At 36.3% G+C, this 23,878-nt stretch overlaps 1 protein-coding gene across 1 annotated transcript in view; it reads right to left on the reverse strand.

Moving 5' to 3' along the window:
* Positions 1-23,878, reverse strand: part of LOC139730973 (protein LMBR1L-like) — a 38,204-nt gene that overhangs the window by 9,826 nt on the left and 4,500 nt on the right. Inside the window, exons 2-7 of the mRNA XM_071641852.1 lie at positions 12,091-12,184; positions 11,466-11,639; positions 10,508-10,611; positions 4,069-4,195; positions 963-1,031; positions 263-400 (exon numbers count right to left, since the gene is read on the reverse strand). Coding sequence (XP_071497953.1) covers positions 263-400; positions 963-1,031; positions 4,069-4,195; positions 10,508-10,611; positions 11,466-11,639; positions 12,091-12,184 — 706 coding nt within the window. The remainder of the gene's footprint in view (positions 1-262; positions 401-962; positions 1,032-4,068; positions 4,196-10,507; positions 10,612-11,465; positions 11,640-12,090; positions 12,185-23,878) is intronic.

Below are 23,878 nucleotides of genomic sequence, written 5' to 3' on the forward strand. Positions count from 1 at the left end.
GCTGGTGACATCTACACATGCACCATTTTCGAAATGGATGCCTCTGAATGACCTCCAATCTTAAGTCATTAATTTAAAAAAACAACAACAACAGAGATTTGTTTTGACACAAATATGCTAGTCTAATTAGAAGTTTACTAGAGTTATATTACCAAACAAAAATAAAGCAAATTACTTCCAGTAGGAATCTTATTGCTCTTTGTCATTTTGCTGTTGATAAACACAACAATTATGCATCACTTTTGTTCCATCTCATACTCACCATCTAGTTTCCTGATAATATCTTCCTCCTCAAACTTGGCTGTGTGAAATTCCTCATCAATGTTCTCCATGAACTGTGGTTTGACCACAAGCTTTCCAATGACAGAAAACAACCTGCCAAAGCCCACAGGGGTTGAAACTGCGAGAGAGAAATAGAGTGGAGCGTAAAGTTTGAGGAATTCTTGACAGAATTGTGTGCTCTGCCTTTAAAATTTGCTTCATTGCATTCATTTGGGATGGAGCATTTTATGGAAATTCAATTTTACTCTTGAGCATGTACCTAGTCATCTCATCACAAGGATTTCATCATATCTCATGAAAGACACATACCTGAAAATTATGTACAAAGTCAGCCACAAATATGCATTTTGGAAGAAGGGAATAATTCACCAATCAAGAGTCTAAATGCATTCTCCTGAACATGTTGCTCATTCCTATCATATCCATAAGTAAAACTACAAAGAACAGTGTTAAATCAAAATGGACATTGTCCCTTTTATTGAATTCATCATGACACAGAATAATTGTTGATGATAATGCCTGCCAAAATGAATCTTTTGCTCCAATTGGCACTAGCCTCACACTGAACAGACCTTGTATCGGTGCAAAGATTTTACTCTAATGAGATGCAATACCTAGCGCAGAGCAAATCATCATGCTGATTTTTTGTAGCTTTTTTCCCCAGCTTTAAATATACTTACTGAGTAACATTAGCACGCCCAACAACGCCATAAGGGAATACAGGTAGGGCAGGTATGAAGTCCACACTCCTGTTGGAATTAATAGAGTGAAAAACAGAAAGAAAGAAAATAGAAGAAAATATTGCTTAGAGAGATTGGGAGAAAAGTGGAGAAGACAGAATGAAAAATGAGAGAGTGAGAAAGAAGGTGAAAGAAGAAAAATAGAAGAAATAAATACAACTCAAATTGTTACTGACTTACTGTATCTGCACGGACAGCATAAATAGATCCATTCACAGCAAACACTGTTTTCAAAGAGGTGTAAATACAATACCCAAACTCCGCACACTAACCAAGCCTTCTTCACAATGTAACATTGTGGCAGAATTTCTGTATGATAGTGTGCTTTGTGATACAATTGAATGATACATAAAATATGGTAATATGAACATAAATTACTAATACTTTTAATAACCACACATACAAGTAGTATCTAAACTGGGCACATTAACCTAGTCTTCTATACATGGTATAATTCTGACTCTTTGTTGGTTTGTTTGTTTCGTGTTCATTTGTGTTCTTTTGTTTTGCACTTTCCTTAAAGATGGGGGACTGTCAGGAAAGATACCAAATTTGATCAAATTGATGCATACAGGTCTGTTAAGAAAATGTATGTCGTCCTTTAATCTATACTTGATTCCACACTTATTGTCACATTAGAACACTGCTTGTAAACGATGTTGTCATCGAAATAATTCTGACAGCAGTACTATCCACACTGTCTTTTCACCTTTGCATCAAAACAGACAATTAATCTGATCTATGTTGATAAATGTCTGCTCTCAAAGATAAACAAGCTGTTGTTACAATTCAAATCGGAAATTCAGTCCTGACATTAGATATCTTTTAATGTGCTGGCACCCATGCTCAGAAGCCCCTCACCTTCCCTAAACCCCTCCCACCTCACTCAGTAGACATGGGATATTCATGGTTTCACATCTGACAACCATTAGATTTATTGACACATTGAGGGAAAGATACATGTTTAATATTACTCTTGAGATTTTTAAAGACATTGGTTATGGTTAAGAAGTGTAATATATCTGAATACTTACTATAATCTTGTAGTCCAGCAATATTAGTTCTTATATCCGTGTCACTGATAGCAGCTATAATTATTCTACCTCCTTCCCTTCCACTTTCTCTTCTACCAGTGAAACATTATCATTACTATTACAATCATCATTAATTTTATTATCATAATTAAAATTATTACCATTATCATACTTGATATCATCATTATTACTATCACTAATATAAATGCTACTACCACTACTTGCTGCTACAATCACTACTTGTTATCATGAGTATTAGTAGATGCAGTGGTACCATCATTATCACTCTGGGGGATCATTTCTACCATGATACAGTATGAAGTCCAATCCATGAATTTGGATGATGTCCTGACGCTAAATGACACATATCAATGAGGAACCACACACACAAATCTCATGAGACTGCTTGCTGCCTTAGTTCTTCTCTGCGGGGAATTGTATATTTGAACACCAACCGCTTAAACAACACAGTCAAGTGCAAAAGTCAACACCACTGGGCAGAAATGATCTCCATGACTTATGGAGTATGCCAAGCTAAATGAAATAAAACTGCACGCTGCCAAACCTCAAAAGCACTTTGGTTTCAAGGACACCCTCATTTACAGGCAGAGTCTGGAGCATTTCTCTGTGTGCTGGATTCGATTATTTCTGACTAACCACAAACTTGCACCTTGTGCCTTGCACCTAGCAAGCAGCATAAGTATGGATTTTTATGTCATGAAAGTGACAACATACGTGTAAAAGGATCTCACGTCATAATCCATTTCCCCAAGGTTTATCAGATTATGACCTTGACAAAATGCCTTGCAGTATTCACTGACAGGCAATGGAAAGCTGAGGGGACCATTTCATGGGAATATTTGAAGGGTTTGTTTGCAAACCGATAAGTCCATTTTTTAAGATTTTGAAGTACGATCTTTGTCATAAAGTACAAAATAATACCTTTTAAATGATATATTGGTCACCACATATAAAGGCATATTTTTGAAGTTATGGTCAAAAGAAGCAAAATTTTTCTTATTATTCTCTATATTTTTCTTGACCTTTAATCGCAAATATCTCCATTTGGCAAATATGGACTTATCGGTTTTTGCAAACAAACTCTTCATTTGCAATCATTTATAAGATGAAATAATTACAGTAACCACAACAATGACTCAAACATTCAATTTAAGTCCAATGACTGCAGTTTAATATTTTCAACTTAGAATAATTGCAAACCTCCTGATGGCACAGACCTCTGCAGTCCCAATCTTCCATGACATTGTGTCAAGACATCAAAGTTACTTACTCTGATATTCAGATTATCAGGGCAACAGTAAAAAAAAAAAAAACAAGTTGTAGAAAATACATCATGAGTATTGGCTGGCGCATACTTATATTTTCAGTCTTTTATATGCATCCAGGCCTGTGTCTGTTGCCTACATTTGGCACTACATGCATCCCACACCCCGAAAGCTGACTAATCCTTCGTCCAAGAAGAAGATAAATCACGATATTGACATGCCCAAACTTTTGAAGCTTGATACAGTTCACCATAAATCATGAGCATATTACTTCATTCCCTGCATCAACGTGATTCAAAGCACCCTTTCACATGATTTATTGACAACTGTGGTACCTATTGAGATCATATTGCATGGCTATGCTCCATTACCAATTCAAGCGTTGTACAATAAGAACATCCAGTTTCTACTAACCCAAGTTTTGTTGTCTGTGCCAATTCCAGTACTTCAGTATCTTGATTACTTTCCCATAAAATTACCGACTGCAATAATGCACATTGTTCATGACTCAAATAACAACGAACTAATCATATACAATGTACATATGTAATACACAGACAGAGTGAGAGAGTTTTGCCATTGTGTATTAATTGATAAATGAGGATGCTAGAAACATATATTCTGCTCATTTCACTGGGATATTCTTCTCATAGATGTGCAAATAAGACCTTAGCTAGAATTCCTATTGGATCATCTTGATGTACAGTACAGGAAGCACACACTCACTTTGCAGTGTTTCTCTGCTAGAATCTGTATCGTCGAGGAGGGCGTTGAACACCAAAACCAGTCCGAAAACCAGAACGCTCAGCATCACCAGCACCAGGACTGTCTCGTAGACACGCCCTCTGATACCCTACAATACATCAAGGAGATTGATGGGAAAAAAACATGATTTAAAATGTTTTTATAATTTATGGCTAAACAAGTACATAGGGGTATATACTGTACATAAATCATGGTATCCGAAGTGTTTACATTCGTGCATCTTGAAACATAATCTCTTGAAATTATTCACAATTCTTTAGTCATTTTCCTGATGAATAACCAAGTGCATAATAAAAATGTGCATACCAGGTATGTGAGATCTGTATGCAAGATGTGCTTACAATGTCAACTGTGTACTCTACACTCATTCCTTCACATCTTATTTCCCAAGCCTGATCATTAAACCTCTCAATTTTCCTGCTAGAGCAGGTTGATAAATTCAGTATAAATGATGCATCATCCTAGAATATTCTCTGATAATGTATTATATATGCTTAAATTTTCAGCCCTTTCTTCTACACAAGTATATTCTGTGTTCAAAGCTGGACCATTGTCTTGCATCACATGCCCAAAAGATGTTTTGCTTTGTGGGTACAATTCCAGTCTAGATCACAGTATATCGACACAGCATGATTTCATCAATGAAGGAATGAGTGCACTGAAAAATAACATCAGTCCTACAGAGCTTTATTAAAGCTCCATGGCTCTTCATCAAAAGTGAAATCCTCAACCTCAGTGTGAATACTAGGCATTATTCTTCTGTCAAAACTGGGTCATGACATATCACAGCAAATCTAACTGACAGCTTGTTCATCCATCCGTCAAGGAGCTCATTACAATGTACCTCAGACTAGTGTTTGCATACTGACACATGATTGTGTAAATAATGGAGCTCACACATGTTCTCCTGCCAACCATTCTCGGGATTCACCATAGAAGTGTGCAAACATAGATTTGAAAGTAGGTCCACCCTATAAAGGCACACTCCCATTGATGTAGCTCATATCAAACTCTCCTGTTCTTTATTTGCTATCAACGAAGGATCTGCACGAGGCAAAGATTTATCATTTGCTGATTAAAAAGGGAATCAAACATAAGATTATGTAATATGTGTGTAATATACAGTGTCCTAGCAACAAATTATGGTATCACCAGTAAGCAAAGTGAGTGCAGTTGTTGCTTTCAAAAAAAGGAGTCTAATCAATTCCATGTGTAACAGAATAATTATTATTTTGTACAGATCTTATCTGCTCAGAAAGTAAAATTTGTCAAATTTCATTCAGCTTCTAACAATTTTTTTTTCATTCTTTGCTTACTTCTTTCAAGTTTTGATAGGAGCAAAATTAGAATTGTGAAGAGGAACATTTTCTTTAAAAAAAGTAAAACAAAACAATACAAGTATTAAACTGTGCCAAAAGCAATTCTAACTTAATTGCAAGGACTGCAGAGGATGTGAAGGAGATGAAAATTTACTTGTATTCCAGAGACTTTGTCTGGAAGGGATACATGTATAAATAATGTGATTTCAAGTCATCTTGATATGTTCATACAAGTGCATTGTGTCATGCTCACAACCTCCCTTGACAAACAACCTGACATTTAAAGACCTCTGTCAGCAGGATTAGATGTGGGGATTATCCCTCATTTACCATAATCCCTGCAAAATAGTCAACATGTCAAAATTGATGGAGAGATGAGGATACATCAATGAAGTTGCTAGTACTACAGCTCATTCATTCACTTCACTCAGATCTCATCTCCTCCCTCTCCCTCTTCTTTCCTGTTTTTAGTCTTCCCCAGTTGTATCACTCCAACTTTCCTCTTTACAATACAACCACACCATATCAGCACTGAATGCCTTTCCTATTAGCCATTCATCCTTATGTGGGAAAGATGCTCATCAACTATTCATTGAGGTACAGGGGTGTTTTTCATTTCTTTTCTTTGTTGACTTTACTCCATCAACCTCACAACTGGCTCTATTACAGACCACATCACATTGATATTGCAAAATGATTTCTACAGTATACCAACGTAAATTTGACTGGGGAGGGGGTGGGCACCATCCAAAAAGATCACCCTTAATGAGAGCAGTCATGAGTCAGGTGTGACATACAAGCTGTTCCTTATACATGTACAAATTCTCAATTCCAACAAATGTTAAACATAACCTGCAAGGTTCCAGTGGGTGATGGGTTAAAGGCAGGACTTCTATTACCAAGCTCTTCTCTTCCCCAACCCACCAGCAGAAGGTGGAAATCTCACCTTACTGATGACAGCCGACAACCTTCAAGTAATTTGAATAGATGACTGCTGGATTTTTTTTTTTTTTTTGGGGGGGGGAGGATATTAGCCTAGCTTCAGACTGCTTTGGTGATAAATTGATGATTGATGGAAATTATAAGCATCAAAGTCCTCTGAAGCCACCACAACCTCAAATGCACTCACTTGAAAACCAAAAAACAGTCAGTACAGGAATGGTATACTGTAGTTTCAGTACTTGCTTGAGCAAAACGCAAAATGTAAGTTCATAAAATGCACTAATGACAAATGTGATAACATTAGAAATAATCATTGATTAATGTCAGAGAAGGTAATTTCCTGCTGCCTGTCTGGGGGAGATCTGCATTTGCACCATGGAAGTCTGCTCAGAGTTGTTTTTATGCAATTACTACACCCTTAAATGCCATGCTGCTGGCACAAATTGAAAACCAATTACTGGGCATGACTCCACTCCCGATGCCCATGGCTTTTTCCATTAGTCCACAGTCTCGCTCAGAAATCCAAATGCTGCATCCTCCGTTGGTCAATTATTGCTGGTTGAGATGACATTCCTGCCATTTAACTCCACACTTCAAAGGTCCTACAGCCATAACATGAAAGATGGGACGATTGTACCTGTATATAGGACTTCATTCGAGTATGTTCATCACAATATAAACTACCAGTACAGTATAATCTTTATCATCATCATTATACATGTAGATCACTGTTTGGACCCACATGCTTCTGGGCTTGATGATGAACTTCACTATTGTGAATCCTGGCTCATATTTCTTTCACCCTTTCACCCTCTTCTGTTTTATTTTGCTATACTACCTTTGGGGTTTGCATGTCACATTTCTCTGTACTGTTTTACTGAGCATTTAATTGGGCAAAATAGTAAACTGTTTCAGTGAATGGGAATCTGACAATCATAAATCGTATAACAAAACTTGTAATCTTCATCATCATCATCATCATACAATATTACTGCTAGTAATAATAATCAATTGTCAATAATGATAACATGGCGGTTATATAAGTCATACCCAAATCAGTTTACACACTACTGTTATATCCTCTCTACTCTTCTCTTAATCTTAAAGGAAATCCAAACCCAAAGAGAAATGTGGACTGAGAGAAAGCAGTAACATTTAAGCAGAACATATGATCAGTGAAAGAAAAATATCAGTGAAGAAATTCCACAAAAATTCACTTTTCAAGTATAATGAAAGAGCACTTGAGTAACCGCTTTCAGAAAGCAGTGGGAATAATTGCTACCTTTAACATATCTCAGTATCAAGTTGATGGAATGTGGAATTTCCATGAAAATGAATTTTTGTGGAATTCCCATATTTTCATTATATTGTTGTCCACACATACGTCATAATCTCTAGTAGTCTCCTCATCCAGCGTTTCCAACACTAAAACTTTACAAATTCATAACTTGTGCACTGATTGTCTGGTTTCCTAAAACCTTCACTGATGTGTGTACTGTTCTACTAATGGTTGCTGTTTTCACTCAATCCACATTGCTCTTTGGGTTTTGGTTCCCTTTAATGCACTCTGTGTACAAAGGCTTCTGACCATACTAGGGGAATAACAGCCAAAGTCTGGCATGATTGTACTGTACTTCTGCTGATATACCTGACTGGATTTCAATTGCCTGGATCATCAGCATGAACTGTTTTCCTTCTGTTAAACTGAAGCACACATAGTGGATTCCAAACATTTACTTGCGAGCAAGCCAGTAAGCCATATCAATGAAATTTCAAATGTAAATTCAGGCTCCCCCCCCCCCCCCAACCACCACCACTAAAGCCATTATATTCAAACACAAAAGTGCAATCACAAAAGTGCAATCACCTGACTTTGTACAATGCAGGTGACAGGTATTAAACAATTCTATAGATCTATTCAAGTGTACAGACTGAGGTAAAATATTAGTCATATTTCAACATTCCACCGAATAATTTCACAGTTCTTTGTGACATAAGAAAATAAACTTGTATCTTGTTGTGATACTTCCTTCAGCAACCACATATACTGTAGGCCTACATATCAAATTTCATGATTAAATCCCCTCATTCAGACATTGTGTTTATATTCTATCTATAAAATCTTGCCTTTTAACTCTCTAAGCAAATGAGAGCCACAAAGTGAGCAACAGCAAACTGTAAATGCACAAACCGGTCCAAAAGTGCATGTACACTGATCAACTGATGAAGAACTCCAATATGCCATTTGTAATATGATATACAGGCTTTGTAACAAGCAGTATTCTACCTTACATACTGTCAATGTACAAATGTATGAGACCATGATAAACAGAAGACCCTCAAAAAATACACTATTCTCTTTTTCTCTACTTTCTAGAGATGGTTAGAAGTGACAATATAAGCTAAGATCTAGGGCCTAGATACCAATAAATTCTATTAAATGTCACTTATGGATGTGGAGACATTCATAAGACAAGGTTGGAAGGACTAAGGGAGATCTATGCAGAGGAGACTCAGAATAAAATTATATGTCCACCCATTATATGACTTCAAGCATGCACCTGCCAGTGTACAACATACTGTACTATGTAGGCCTACACTGTACTGCAAGTAAAGAACACATACATTGTATGTAGACATCACTAGGTGCAATCAGACAACAGTTCAACAGTTCAACATACCTGTATGTGATACACTTAAAGCGTAAGAGTAATGTTACACAAGTGCTTTCCACAGGAAGTCAACTGGGTCATAACCTCCATGGGACAAGGTGTACACACAATTGAGGTAGAGATCATGTCATTTCTTATTCACAGAACTAGAAAGCAGTGATATCCCAAATTAAAAAGTACCCGACGCATAAAAGTATAAAATTTGGTTGGTGTGTCCGTCAATTTATCCATTGTTTTTATGAGTGAGTATTAACTATAGCAGAGACAACACCTAAACACTTAAAAGGGACAACACATGCACACATGCAAGGATGGGTGCATCCCTTTTTAGAATCAAGGATAATGCCTTCAAGGGACTGGCATGGAAAACAACAACTGTCCCTCAAACAACACATAACTGTCCCTCGGACTTTACAACCTGTTCGTGTATTATGTATGTACTGTGTCCACAACAATCTGGGCCCCTCATCCACAAATAGAAAACAGGGCCATGCCTGACTGACCAATCCTTGTCTGGTCACCAGAGACAAACTGGTATGCAACACAAAACCCTCACTAGTAAGTAGTCTACAACCAAACAATCTGATGCAACTGCCTGCCTGTACTTCTTTGCAAAAGATGTGTAAAAGGCAAAGATGGAAAGTTTCTCAGCTAATCTCTCTCTCTCTCTCTATCCTTTGTTTCAGTTACTATTCTGTCACTTTGTATGCCAGCTGAGCAAATTGCTCAGTACTAAGTGTCGTACACAGATGGTTACTTATTTCAGATATCACATTTCAAAAGCACACTCATTTTGTCACACTGAGTCTTTGCATCAAGACTATCATGAAGGTTGTGTATTCCTGTCAAAATGAGGTGGAATAGTACACTCAACTGGGCATATTAGAGGCACTGGGATAGCGCTTTCTGATTCGGTGAAGACATAGACAGGATCGACACCGTCTGTCCAACAGCCAATCATCGTAGGATCTTCTCCCCAACTAGCCTTTCATGTCAAGGAATTAGTCTGCCAAAATAGCCTTGCAATAAAATCTGGCATCTCTTTTGTTTTCTTTTTGACACCTGTTTCGCAAGCACAACACCACTTGATTTGCAATACCTCATTATGAATATAATGTATGTTTGCACAACAGACTCCCTGAAGGCATAAGTGAGCATAGGAAACTGCACTGACTAACCTGTGCCAATTTACTATATATGTAGAATACCTGTTTTCCAAGCATGCTGTGGCTTCATCACTAATGTTATTATGGTTTCACAGTCAAAGCACAGAAAGAGCTTGAGGAATCCAGTCTCCTCAGAAGCTACCAAAATATACATGTACTCTGCACATGTAGCTCGGTCCAATGTGGTTATAGTCTCTTGAAATGTTTGAAATAAATAAGTCAAGTGATTTAACATTGTACACACTATAATCTTGATATACCTCTTCAGAAACACATATAATCTGCAAATTCTGTTTCTTACCTTTTTTGATCCCGGAAATCCTTCTGATTCAGTGAAGAAGTAAGCAAATGGCAGTAGCACAAAAAGACACAGGTTGGAAAACAGGAAGATCAAATTCCACAGACCTGTTGGTTACAGATATCAAAACAAAACAAAAATGATACAAAATGACATGAAATGATAAATAAATTCCAAAGTTATGATCACTAACACAAACACATACAGGTATATACTGCTCCTGTATTTAAATAGAAAATAATTTACAACATCCTGAGAGCACAATATATGATGTATCATAATTTTGGAAACAGGCATTTATATAGAATGTTAGTCATAATGCAAAAGCAGTCACATGTAAAGGCAGTTCTTATAAGAAACATTTGTTCCTTGAATGTAATGTGCATTTGCAACAGAAAGCACAGCCATTTCTGAGTGCTGGGCAAAATCACACTTTTGAATGGATTTGGTCTCACACTCATGCCACATTCCTTAAACTTTTTTTTTTTACTGTTCTCTTTGGTTTTTTTTTTTTTACTGTTCTCTTTGGTTGTTTTTTTTTTTTTGTCACAGACAGTGTTGACACAAAAATGTAATAATGATCCTAAACTCTTGGATACCATCTAAACACTCTTCATAGCTTTCTACACAAAAATGTAACTACCAGGTATGTACGGTTAACTTGATTCATCGGGAGGATTAATGAATGTGTACAGAGTGATTATAGATGATTGGAATTTCATTACTTGTGGGCAGTTTCATGAAAAGGAGGCATTTCAAAACAACATTGAATTTGTGCATCTTGTGCAGAAGCAGTACAGTGCAATTCTAATGTAACATTCGAGTGACAAGAGTCTGCTAATCCTTTGATTGACCATGGTCTGGTGGGCACGTGTTGATTTGCAACAACTCCATCAACTTCACATTTGAATGTGAAGATCTATGTAAAACAACAATCTCACTACCACAGTCGGGAACTGACCGTGTATCAGGGATCCGTTCAGCCACTTCATGTAGAAGCTGTTGGGATACTGGAGAAGGACCTCGTTGCTGACTATCGAGAGGGGAAGGAGGAGAACAGCGCCCCCGGAGACGGCCGTCGTGAAGGTACAGAGCCAGAGTGCAATGCTGTAGACCATGGCATCCTCCGAATCAGCTGCAATTCAAATCACAGTGTGTGTAAGTCATTACAGTACTGCACAGCACAGTAAACAAGTCTGGCATGTGCATTTCCAGACAAAAGTCTACTTTAAATACAAACAGACATTTAAATAATCACTACCAGTCCTACACATCTGATCATATTCTCATCCTTTTGTCATCTTGAATTGGCAATAACAAATTACTGACAGAAATATGACTTTCATATTATGATTTTTTGCTCCAAGAGCTGTAAAAAATGCTTCACAATGAATTGATATCAAACATAAAATGGTAATATTGCAAGGAAACACACTTTTTGGGCAAATCTAATGAATGGTCTCACATTCAATAATCCAAGAGGATTTATACCACGACAATACATCAATCTTTATATCATTCCTTCCATGTAGGGGAACATACAGTACATACTTTGAAGATGCGATATTAAAGGAATGTGTACGAACCAGAGTAGAGATCTTCTTTGTCTGTTCTCCTTTTGAAATGGCATATTATCAAATATGATGACAGGTACAGGATGCCAAAAAACAGGAAATCAATCTGAAAAATAAAAGAAAAATCACAATGACTGAGTGAAAGACTATTCATGTGATCACAAAGATAAACAATGTAAGTTTAATAGCTGAAGTGACGATCATACCCCTCAATATACAGTAAGTCTACCCTCCACCTGCTTAAAAGCTTCATTAATTCTTTCTTTTTTTAGGTCATATATTCACAAAGCATCTATCATTAGTATCATCTGTTGTGTTTCAAAACATACTTAAAAGATGACTTGGACTTGGATGATTTAGAAGCCATTGGGAACATCGAAATACACTTGTACATGTATGTAAACATGATGTAGTTGTGACCAATATCATTGTTCAGTGAAAAAAAAAAAGTTGGGAAGATACAAACTTGCATAAATTTCCCTTTAGAAAGAACAATAATTAAAATTATCATTCTGTTTTGATATCATTTCATTTTGTCACTGCCAACTCAAACATCTTAGAGTGAATCGCATATTCATACCAGCAAAACAAGATACACTGCATGCTCACAATGAACAACAGACAAACATTCTGTTGACATTGTAACACATCCCTTCAGTATTAAAGGTAGGGGATACCTTTTACAGACCTCCCAAAATGCAGCAAAACATTAGATATGAACCTCAGGGGACTTGTTTAGGCCACTGCTGAGAAATTTGGAAGTCAACAGTTATCTACAATTTGAATAATGCACAAAACTCAACTACTCAGTAGTTCTGTGTGTTAGCCACACTTCAGCCATTTTGTTGCAGTCTTCTGTACTTTTTTATCTATAAACACAAATCTAAAAGTACAAGAGCTGATGTAATAACATATAGAGTGTGTGGCAAGAATGTATACAGAAATGTTTGTAAGTTTTGATGAAATTTCGTCACAAAATATACATGATGGACACACATGCAGTGCATGGGTCTGCAAAGGTAGCCTAGTAATGTACTGGAATTTACGGTGAGCCCCGAAAAAAATTCAATTCAAAATCTAATGGTCAATAAAAATGTACTAAATGTTACCTTCCACTTTCAATACTTTATGGGAGTTTCTAAAATGATACTCTCTTCAACATACAGTCAAACTCGGATACCTCGAATTCGTCGGGACTGAAGAAAATGGTTCGACGTACGCGAATTTCGAGGTACGCGTACGGCGAATTTTCTTCGACTTGTCCGATGTTTATCGATGTTCAACGTTTATCGATGTTCAACATGGTGTCTGTTATAGTACCTACTGATTGTTTGCATGCTTGTCAATTTGAATTGAATCAACTTTTATATGAATGAATTGAGTGAAAATAGGAAATGAAATCAAAATTTCAGAAATAAAGATTTTGGTGGCCCGATCGCGCCACCAAAAAAAAGAGTCGGATGTTTGCCTTCACTTTTCAAAATGAACAGCGGTAACAATCGGTTACGTAAGATGCTAAAATAAATGTCAGAGTTTTGCGTTTAATTGTGGAAATGAATGACGGTAATATTCGACTCGGTATGATACTAAAATAAATGCCGGATGTTTGCTCATACTTCTGGAAATGAATAACGATAAGACTCAGCTCCGTATGGTGCTAGAACTAATGTTAGATATTTGATTTTGCGTTCGGAAATTAATAAGGATAACATTCGGCTCCGGAAGACGCTGAAATAAATGTCGAATTTTTGCTATGACGTTCGGAAATGAAAAACAATAACATTCAACTCCGTACGATGGTTAAATAAATGTCGGATGTTTCCTTATACTTTTGAAAGTAAATAGCAATAGCATTCGGCTCCGGAAGATGCTAAAATAGATGTCAGATGATCGTTTTTATGTTCGGAAGAAAATAGCAGTAATATTCTGCTCCATCATGTCCATATGATGCTAAAATAACTGTCTGATGTTTGCTTTTAAATTTCGAAATGAATAACAGTAACATTCAGCTGCGTTTAATGGTAAAGTCAATGTTTGATGTTTGCTTTGACGTTCGGAAAAGAGTAACAATAATATTCAACTCCTGACAATGATGAAATAAATGCTGGATGTTTGCTTCTATGTTCGAAAGTAAATTGCAATAACATTTAGCTCCGAAAGATGCTAAAATAAATGTCGAATGTTTGCTTTGATGTTCTGAAGTGAATAACAATAACATTCAACTCCGTACGCTGATAAAATAAATGCCGGATACGTCCGAAAGTAAATGTCAATAGCATTCAGCTCCGGAAGATGCTAAAATACATGTCGAATGATTGCTTTTACGTTTGGCATGTTTGGAAGTGAACAGCAGTAACATTCTGCCCCTTACGATGATAAAAAAAATATATATATTGGATATTTGCTACGGTACATTTCAAAATAAATATCAGTAACATTCAGCTATACGTTTCATAGTCAAAAATGTCTGATGTCTGCCTTTACGTTCAAAAATGAAAAACAGTAACATTCGGCTCCGTGCGATGATAAAATAATTGTCAGATGATTCATTTCACTTTCGGAAGTGGACAGCAGTAACATTCGGCTCCGTTCGATAATGAAATAAATGTCGGATGTTTGAAATGAATAACGGTAATATTCTGCTCCGTACGATGCAAAAATAAATAACAGATTGTTGCTTTAAATTTTGGAAATGATTAATGGTATTAATCCGCTCAGTTAGATGCTAAAACAAATAGCGGATGCTTGCTTTCACGTTTGGAAATGGATTACGATAGTATTCAGCTCCGTAAGATTCTAAAATGAATGTCGGTTGTTTGCTTTTACATTTAGAAATGAATAACGGTAACTTTCGGTTTTTTACAATGCTAAAACAAATGTCGGATGCTAACAAATGTCAGCAAATGCTCCCATTTTCTCATTTCAAACGTAAGTTTTGACCTCCTCAATATATGGGCATCAACTTTTATAATAATATCTACGCCTATTAACTTGTCAAATCTTTAAACACTGAGTAAGATGATTGAATTTTCTATTCATTTGTTTTAGACATGGACATCTGTATCACTTCAATAATGCTTAATATTAATTTGTCTATGTTTAGTAGGACCGATTTAGTTTTTCTAATGTTTTTCCTGACTTTTTTTTTGTCACCAGATTTTACTTTCGACCACCAGAAAATAAAAATCAATGATATTGGTGGCCCGATAAAACTTAGTGCGGAGCCCTGTGTATTCTATTCTTCATTGTGATCGGCCTATACTTCCAGATTTTCATAATCGCATTGCTGGAAAAAAAAAAGTTTCAGTGCTTGCGTTCTCGGGGAAGTAAACTTCGTGAAAGGCAAAAAAAAAATAGTTTAAAAAAAGGCACTACGAGGTAGATTGATGTTTTGACAGTGGAGCGTGATTAATGGCAAAGATATAACTGTCAACGTAAGCAGGTGCGCCCCGACGGTTGAGAAATCTACGCGCACGGTATGACTGTCTCGATCAAAAATCAAAACACAGTGGTTAAAGAAAAGCAAATGATGGGGCAGCGCGTAGTGCTCTATCGTAAAGCACTCCATTGGCACGGGTGCTATGTGCATACCATGTACGTGTGGTGTTGGGGATTTTCCTTGTCAGCTGTGTATCGGGTATTTCTTCTTGGGCGCGCGATTGTTCTGGTCTCAGAATATTTACAATCGAGTGTGAAAACATGTGACACGTCTTCGCTGTCCACGCGCGCTTTTAATCGGAGATGCTGAGTGATGTTTACAATTTCGATTCGAGCAACATGCTGGGAAAAACAATAAGTTAATTAAGATCGGGACATTAGATTTCCCTTCGAGGTAACCGAACTTCGAGTTATCTTTTTCGAGGTACGCGAATTTTAATACACGGAAACTCCATAGGAACAATCGGGACTTTCATTTTGCCCCCGAGGTAAGTGATATTCGGCTTATCCGATGTCGAGGTATCCGAGTTTGACTGTACCACTGTATTTATACAACTCTTCATTTAAAGGGGCATTCCGGACGATTTTCATAATTTCACACCATGTAGTACATAAATCAACAGCTTGATGTATAGATTTATAGAATTTATTGTGGTTCTTGAGCAGAGAGACAGTACTTTCAAAAACCTTAAACAAATTACACTGAACAAAGATGATGACATAGGAGCCTCACATATCTCAGAAATGTAGCAGTGAAATTCCATTACAATACCGCATGCTTACAAGCTCACCTGTGTGTAATCTATGCATGCCTTCTTCTTTTGTTCTGCTTCCTTGAGCCACATCTCATGCATTCTTATGGTGAGGCTGCCATGTCATCATCCTTGTTCATTGCAATTTGTTGGAAACTTCGAAAACATTCTTATTTTTCATCCCAATCATTATAAATCCTGAAACTCTGTACCAAGTATAACTAATTTATATATGTTCAAATGTAAAAATTTGAAAATCATCCGGAGGTCTCCTTTAAGGCATGCAAATGGGATTCCCTACCTTTAAACTTTTTTTACACTCACACAGTTTCATTGCAACTGGAGAAGTGAAAATGTTGGTGATAATGAAAATAAAGAGTGGTGGATAATGCTCTTTGTGACATTTCCTCCATTCCCAACTTTAGAGTAAGTTCCTGTGATGGAAACACATACAGCTCTGTACATTGTATGTATTCATTGTGCAAGATCTACTGTACATACATGTACCATGGATACCAAATGAATACAAACACACATTGTACAAAATGTGCATGTTATCATCACACATTTGTAATACACACAAGCACACTCACAACCACCCACACACACACAAACACACACACACACACACACACACGCGCACACCATATACAATGTACTCATGATATTCACAATATCTTATTTAAAAAAATCAAGCGCATTTCAAGAGCTAAAAGTGTATGAGTAGCAATGATACCTGCATCATTTTCTTTGCTCAATTTTTCACGAATGAATTACATTGTATACTAGTTTCTGGTCAGTTTCCCTTTGTTCCCCCTTTTATATAAAAAGTCCTGTTTACCTTTGGGAGCAGTAATCTTAAAAATGTTCAAGATATCACATTTGATGCATTGTGTAGGTCAGTTATATCACAAAAAATCCTACCATATGAAATTTTTGCAATAAAGCCTTATAAGCCTACAATACAAGGAGATACACACACACACACACACGCACACCATATACAATGTACTCATGATATTCACAATATCTTATTTTAAAAAATCAAGCGCATTTCAAGAGCTAAAAGTGTATGAGTAGCAATGATACCTGCATCATTTTCTTTGCTCAATTTTTCACGAATGAATTACATTGTATACTAGTTTCTGGTCAGTTTCCCTTTGTTCCCTCTTTTATATAAAAAGTCTTGTTTACCTTTGGGAGCAGTAATCTTAAAAATGTTCAAGATATCACATTTGATGCATTGTGTAGGTCACTTATATCACAAAAAATTCTACCATATGAAATTTTTGCAATAAAGCCTTATAAGCCTACAATACAAGGAGATACATGTATCACTATTTTTCTCGATAAACCATAACTGTAGACGGCTTTAAAGTCTGGAAACATTTTCATTATAACTATTGTTCACATTTAGTATAGTACTTAACATTGATTATACTGATTCAGATTTTTACATCTTTGGTGGTTTCTATCCCTAACTCAAATTTTAGAACTATTTTGAAGCACTAATGCTGGGTTTTTGTTTCATCTGCAAATGGTAAATTATGCCTTTGATCTAAAAAAAAATTCCATTTCTTTTTCTTCTATTCTATACCTTCTTCTTCATACATGCATTGCAAATTTACAAATAAACATATCACTTTAATCATACAAGGGAAACAGCATATAAAAATCAGTAAACATCTTAATGTGCTGTCCTTTTTGTTATTTTTGATCTGCATGTATACATTTTACCTATCATCGAGTCAAAATTGTTTGTGTTTAGGGCAGGGATATTCATTTTAAGGCACACAAATTCTTTAAAAGCCGAACGCAAAGGACTAGGACTCAAGCATGTGGCGCATGGTGATCATATCAAAAGCAGCTTGTTCCTAACAGCAAGGATGTACAGTAGTCATGGCAACACTGACATCATAGAGTAAATTTTTGAGCCCCTCCATCAAACGTCATTCAGAGGCACACAAATACTGTATCACTTTGACACCGTTCATGGGCAAACAACACAACAGAAGCTTGTTAAAGGACAAGTCCACCTTCATTATCATGTGGATTGATTGAATGCGGCACTATTAGTAGAACACATCAGTAAGAGTTTGAGGAAAATCAAACAATCTGCTTAAAGTTATGAAGTTTCTGCTCAGTCACTGCTGGACAAGGAGACTAAGACTACAGTTTGTGATGTCATGTGTAGAATGATATAAAGAAAATTCAACATATGTATTTTCACTTTTCTCGCATATCAAAAGAACACTTGACTTGCCTCTTTCAGACGGCAGGGGGAATGAATATTACCCTCAACATACGCCACTGACAAGTCAAGGAAATGTGCACTTAAAAAAAAAAGTAAAATTCTCTAAACATGTATTTTCCTATCGTTCTACGTATGTGACATCATACACTGTCGAAGTCTTCTCATCCAGAAGTGACTGCACAGATACTTTCAACATTCATAACTTTTATGCAGATTGTCTGATTTTCCCCAAATTCTCACTGATCAGTAATTGTGTTCTTCTAATATTGCTGCATTCACTTAATCCACACATACATGTACATGTATGAAGGTGGACTTGTCCTTTAAGACAACTCTTTTCATCTCTCGCCATCTCTTGCATTAGTGGGAAAACCAATCGCTGAAGCAGACATGGCCCTAACATCTTCAACAGACAAGTTTGCAAACTATGCAAAGCACCTGGAACCCAAGTAGTGTTTGGAACTACATGTAGACTACAAGAAAGCCTTTTAAATAGTCTCTCATATCATCGAGTGAACACATCAGTGACGGATCTAGAAGGGGGGGGGGGGCGCAACCGGCGCACACGCCCTTTCTTTTTCGTTAAAAACAAAAGAAATAAAAAGAAAAAATTAAACGAAACCTGGAAGTGGCACCAGAAATATTAGTTTCTGCCCCCCCCCCCCTTTACAAAATTCCTGGATCCGCCCCTGCCCATACAATTGTAACAAACATGTATCCAGCAGTTGTACAGTTGTAATTGCAGTGAACAGTGTACATTGTACCTTCAAAAATTGGTTTGAATGCACAAATACACAATGTAAACTCAGGTGGCTGCATAATTGCTACCAAGTCATTGTCTCGACATGTTTTCCAAACAACATAAAAAAAAAAAACTATCACTCAGTTTTGTATCAATCATGAATTGTACCTCTCAGTACAATTTCATGTTTGTATTTATTGCGACTACATGTGTACTTTGTGGAACTGAAACTGTACCAATGTGATACCAAATTACACAGGACAGTGTACATTGTATGTCATGAACTTCATTGTCTTTTCCATCTTCCTCATCTTCCCTGTCTCTTTGAACTTACTTTCTTTGCCACCCCTTATTAGTGACACTGAGATCTGAACAGAGACATGTATAAAAATACTTGAATTTAAAATAAATTATCACAATTTAAAAATTAATAAATGGCCAACGGTAGCCACTGAGTGTAATGCTTTTTTGATCCAATGTGGGGGGGGGGGATTATATTTGTGGTACAATACTGTACATGTACATTACGTTGTACAAACTATACATTTGTACAACTGCATGTGGGTATTTTACATAACCACCCAATTCGGGAGACTTACATAATGTATACAGTCATTTTTTTTGTCACAACATGAAGAAGTAATCAATTTTCAGGGAGTCTTCCACAGAATCAGCAAGACTTACAGCTGTAGATAGAGGAGCTCTGCTGATTAACTTCATATTGAGCCAGTGCATACATTTTTGTAGAGTACATTAAGTACAGTTGTAGATGTGCAATAAACCATTATGTGCCTTTTGTGAAACATAAAGTGCCTAGAATGCTACTCATTCTTTCTTTCTTTCTTTTTTATTTAATTCAGACTAACTTTTAACTGGTCTGGGATTGTCCATAAATAAGCTCCCACACATTCTCCCATTTGCTCTCATAGGAATTTTTCCCCCAATACACGAATGGCATGAGAGATGGTCAACACAACAGCTTGTTTTTATCCCAGGTGGTACATTATACAAAGTATGTTTCTAGTTTGTAGCCAGACGATATATCAGTATTGCAAATAAGTGCAAAGACTGAATTTGAAGACACAAAAGTGGCTTTGAGGCATCCATAAAAATGGCATGCTACATGTACATTGTACATGTATGTACAATGTACTATACACTACAATGTAAACTTGTGCAATGTTAACTTACACCGTACATTTTGTAGGTATAAATATACACATACAAAACTGTAGGCTCAATAGTTTTGGTTGAGACCTAATTTCAGGTCTCTAACATTATTCTGGTGAGATAATGAGAAACATCTTATGAAATATGAAAGAGCATGTAATTCCATGAGGAATTCAATGTTTATTTGATGAAAATTGGTTTTGAAATGGCTGAGATATCCAAAACAGAGCAATTCTCATAAAGTGTGGGACCCACAGTTTATTACGATCGCTTTGTTTTACTTTGTTTCTGGATGTTTCAGTCATTCCAAACCGGATTTTCATCAAATAAACTTTGAATTCCTCTTTTTAATGGTACAGTGTATGCTCTGCACTATTTCATTAGTGTTTTCTTGGTATCTCGCAAAAAGTTAAAAGCCAAAGTCTCATCTCCACCATTACTGTACCATCCCTTTAAAGTCATGTACATTTATGCACAATGTACATTGTACCTGTAACTGGAAATTTGGAACACTTTTTTTTTTTGTGAAATACGTGTATTGTTCAAATTTCATGTTCCACTGAAAATTTGGTGATTACCAATTACCAGAACATTGTACTCTCATCCACTTTAGAAACAATTAACAAGCGACATTTGCGGAAATTGGCTCAGCACCAAAAAAAAAAAAATGATAAAACAATAAAAAATAATTGGGCAAGAATTGCCAAAGTCAGCACTACAATGTATCTCAATCTGTTGGATTAGTATAGGATTATTGGGAGCTTTGACCTAATGACATAATTTTCTTTTTTTTTTCTATAAAATCTACAGTTGAATCATCCATGGATGGACAAAAACTACCAATCACACTACCGGTACATGATGAAGTTGTGCGCAATGCAACTTCTACAACAGGGACCACAGCTTTACAGGGTCAGGTTCTCTGACAATAATGACACTGCACCAAGTTAGAATGATTACATAACAGTATTAGGTGTTTGCATTTTAATCACCCCCTTAATCATACAGTGTATTACATACAAGATGATACCACATTGGATTCCATGTGATTGTGTGTGTTATATTTAGTTTGTTACGCGTACACGTTGCAACACAAGGAGTACCAGTATCAAGTGAGCCTGGTGCCTGCAAACCCTTCTCCAGGGCTGCCAACACTGGAAACTACTAGTAGTTGAGAGTGAGACTCCCATAGGCCAATGCTACAGTATAATCTAGGAGTCAAAATGAGTGAGATCAACAGAAATGCATGCAAATGAAATAAAGTTTTAGAGTGAGAAAGGACCAAAATGCGTGAGTCTCACGCTCAATGGGTGAGAGTTGGCAGCCCTGCCTTCTCTAATCTGTCATACTGTGGCAGCCTATATTGTATACATGTGTGGTATATAAATTTCAGACCACAGACAAGTGTAGTACATGTGTACATTTTACATTCCTCAATGCAAAATTGCAATGTCAAAACCATGCATATTGTACAGTAATAATGAAGTAAATGTACTCAGAATGTTGAACTGAGATCTTTAAACCGTATTTTGGTAACAGACTAGTCATGATCTCTTATATTGCCCAGATTGATAAGTATTTTAGCTACTTATAGTATGTAGTAGGAGTCACTCACTTTATTGGATTTTTCTCCCTCCAGCCTAAAAAGGAGGAAATGCATGTACACAGTTGTATAATACATTGTATGTGGGTCAATCCACGTCAAATCATCCAGTGCTTGTCACCCGACCCCCTCCGATTTTCTTTAAAATCGCACCAAATGTTCCCCAAAGTGTCTGACGGAAAATCCCAAAATATTTTGCCCCAAGGTCAATTGGTTGCTAAGATACAGCCTCACATAGCAACCGATGCGCATTCCAAAATATTAGTTAAAAGAAAATTATGCATTTTTGATTGATTGTGGTAGCATGGATATTTATGCAAAAGTGTTCATTATCTGGAAATTGAGAGAACTTTATAGTCTTTGTAAGAAAAAGTGACTGTGACATGAAATTGGCTTTTCATTAATGTGCACGAGGTCACCGAAAATGGTGTTAAATGTTAATTTCGAAAATTTTAATGCATATTTAGAGGCTAATATCTTCCACATTTCATCACCTTAGGTTCTAAAATATTATGCTGTTGAAGGCTTTGACTTGCTCAGTAATTTTGAAAAAAATTAGCGGATTCGTGCTCACCGTTTTTACGGAGAGCGCCCTCAAAGTTGACAAAAATGAAAAATGTGCCAAATTCAAGGTCACGGATCACCCTTCGTCCCACCTAGGAATGGCATCAATTTTTTTGTATTGATAGACATTTACCTATATTATCTTGGGTTACCAAAGAAATTTTGCTACCGAAATGTTCAATGGTAAATTTACCCCACTGAAAATGGACGTAAACGGCCAATTTCCCATATAATATCACATATTGGGTTTAGAGGACATTTCAAATGTCCATGCTTTCAAACTGAAAAGCCCTAGCCCTGTGATATTTGCTGTAGGGGTAGTCTGTTATACATATTTTAATAATATATACCACAAAACACTTTTATTACATAATAATGACCTTGAAATTTAATCCAAAATTTGATAAAAACAATGAGTCGCTCTATTTTCCTCATTGCACTGCATGTAACATGTGTTTTGAAAGACTTTTCACAGAGCAGTATTTCAAGAATTATGAAAGCTGACAGCCTACCATATTAAGGTTCTAAACTATTTGTGCTCTTCTTTCAGATTTAGCATCAATTTGATCATGAATGTTATACCCTTGACCTTGAAGTGTTTCTAAAAATAGCTGTAAATTTGTTAACTACAAGTTACACACATGACAGGTGTTTTATGGCATGATATACTTGTGATTCTTTCACAAACGCAAAAACTTTTTATAGTGTAAATGTTATATACTGGAATTAATCTATACGTGCTTGCAAGATTATGTTACAATTAATTATTTTGTTTTGACAATGACCCTCAATTTCAATCACAAAAGGGGACAGTAATATTTTGTGATTTTGTGTGCATTTCCTATGGAAAACAGTGCTTAGTGGTGAAATTCATAAAAACTTGACCATTTTTACTATTTATCACTTTGATTGATTAATTCTATTCAAATTATGGTAGAAAAAGTGGGCTGTGACAATTTCCAATAAAAAAAAACCCCACAAATGCTGTAGAAAATAAAAAACAAAGAAATACATAACAAATATTCCAAAAACAAGAAAATACATAAGAATGGAAATTATTTTGGAAGTTGTCATAAGTTACAGAACAAATCCCCCCCAAAAGAAGACTCTCAGTGCTTTTAATATGCGTTTTACAGGCTAGAATAAGAATCTTATGTGTTGGGCGCAATGTCCATAATATCAACTAAATTACTTAAATACAGACGTCTTTATGGGCAGGAATAGGCATTTCTCCTGATTTTGAAAGTCATAAATTCAGAGTCATTGTCAGAACAAAG

This window comes from Diadema antillarum, unplaced genomic scaffold (genome assembly GCF_040938485.1).
Source record: "Diadema antillarum isolate AM-2024a unplaced genomic scaffold, OU_Dant_1.0 seq00000345_RagTag, whole genome shotgun sequence".
Lineage (NCBI taxonomy): Eukaryota > Metazoa > Echinodermata > Echinoidea > Diadematoida > Diadematidae > Diadema > Diadema antillarum.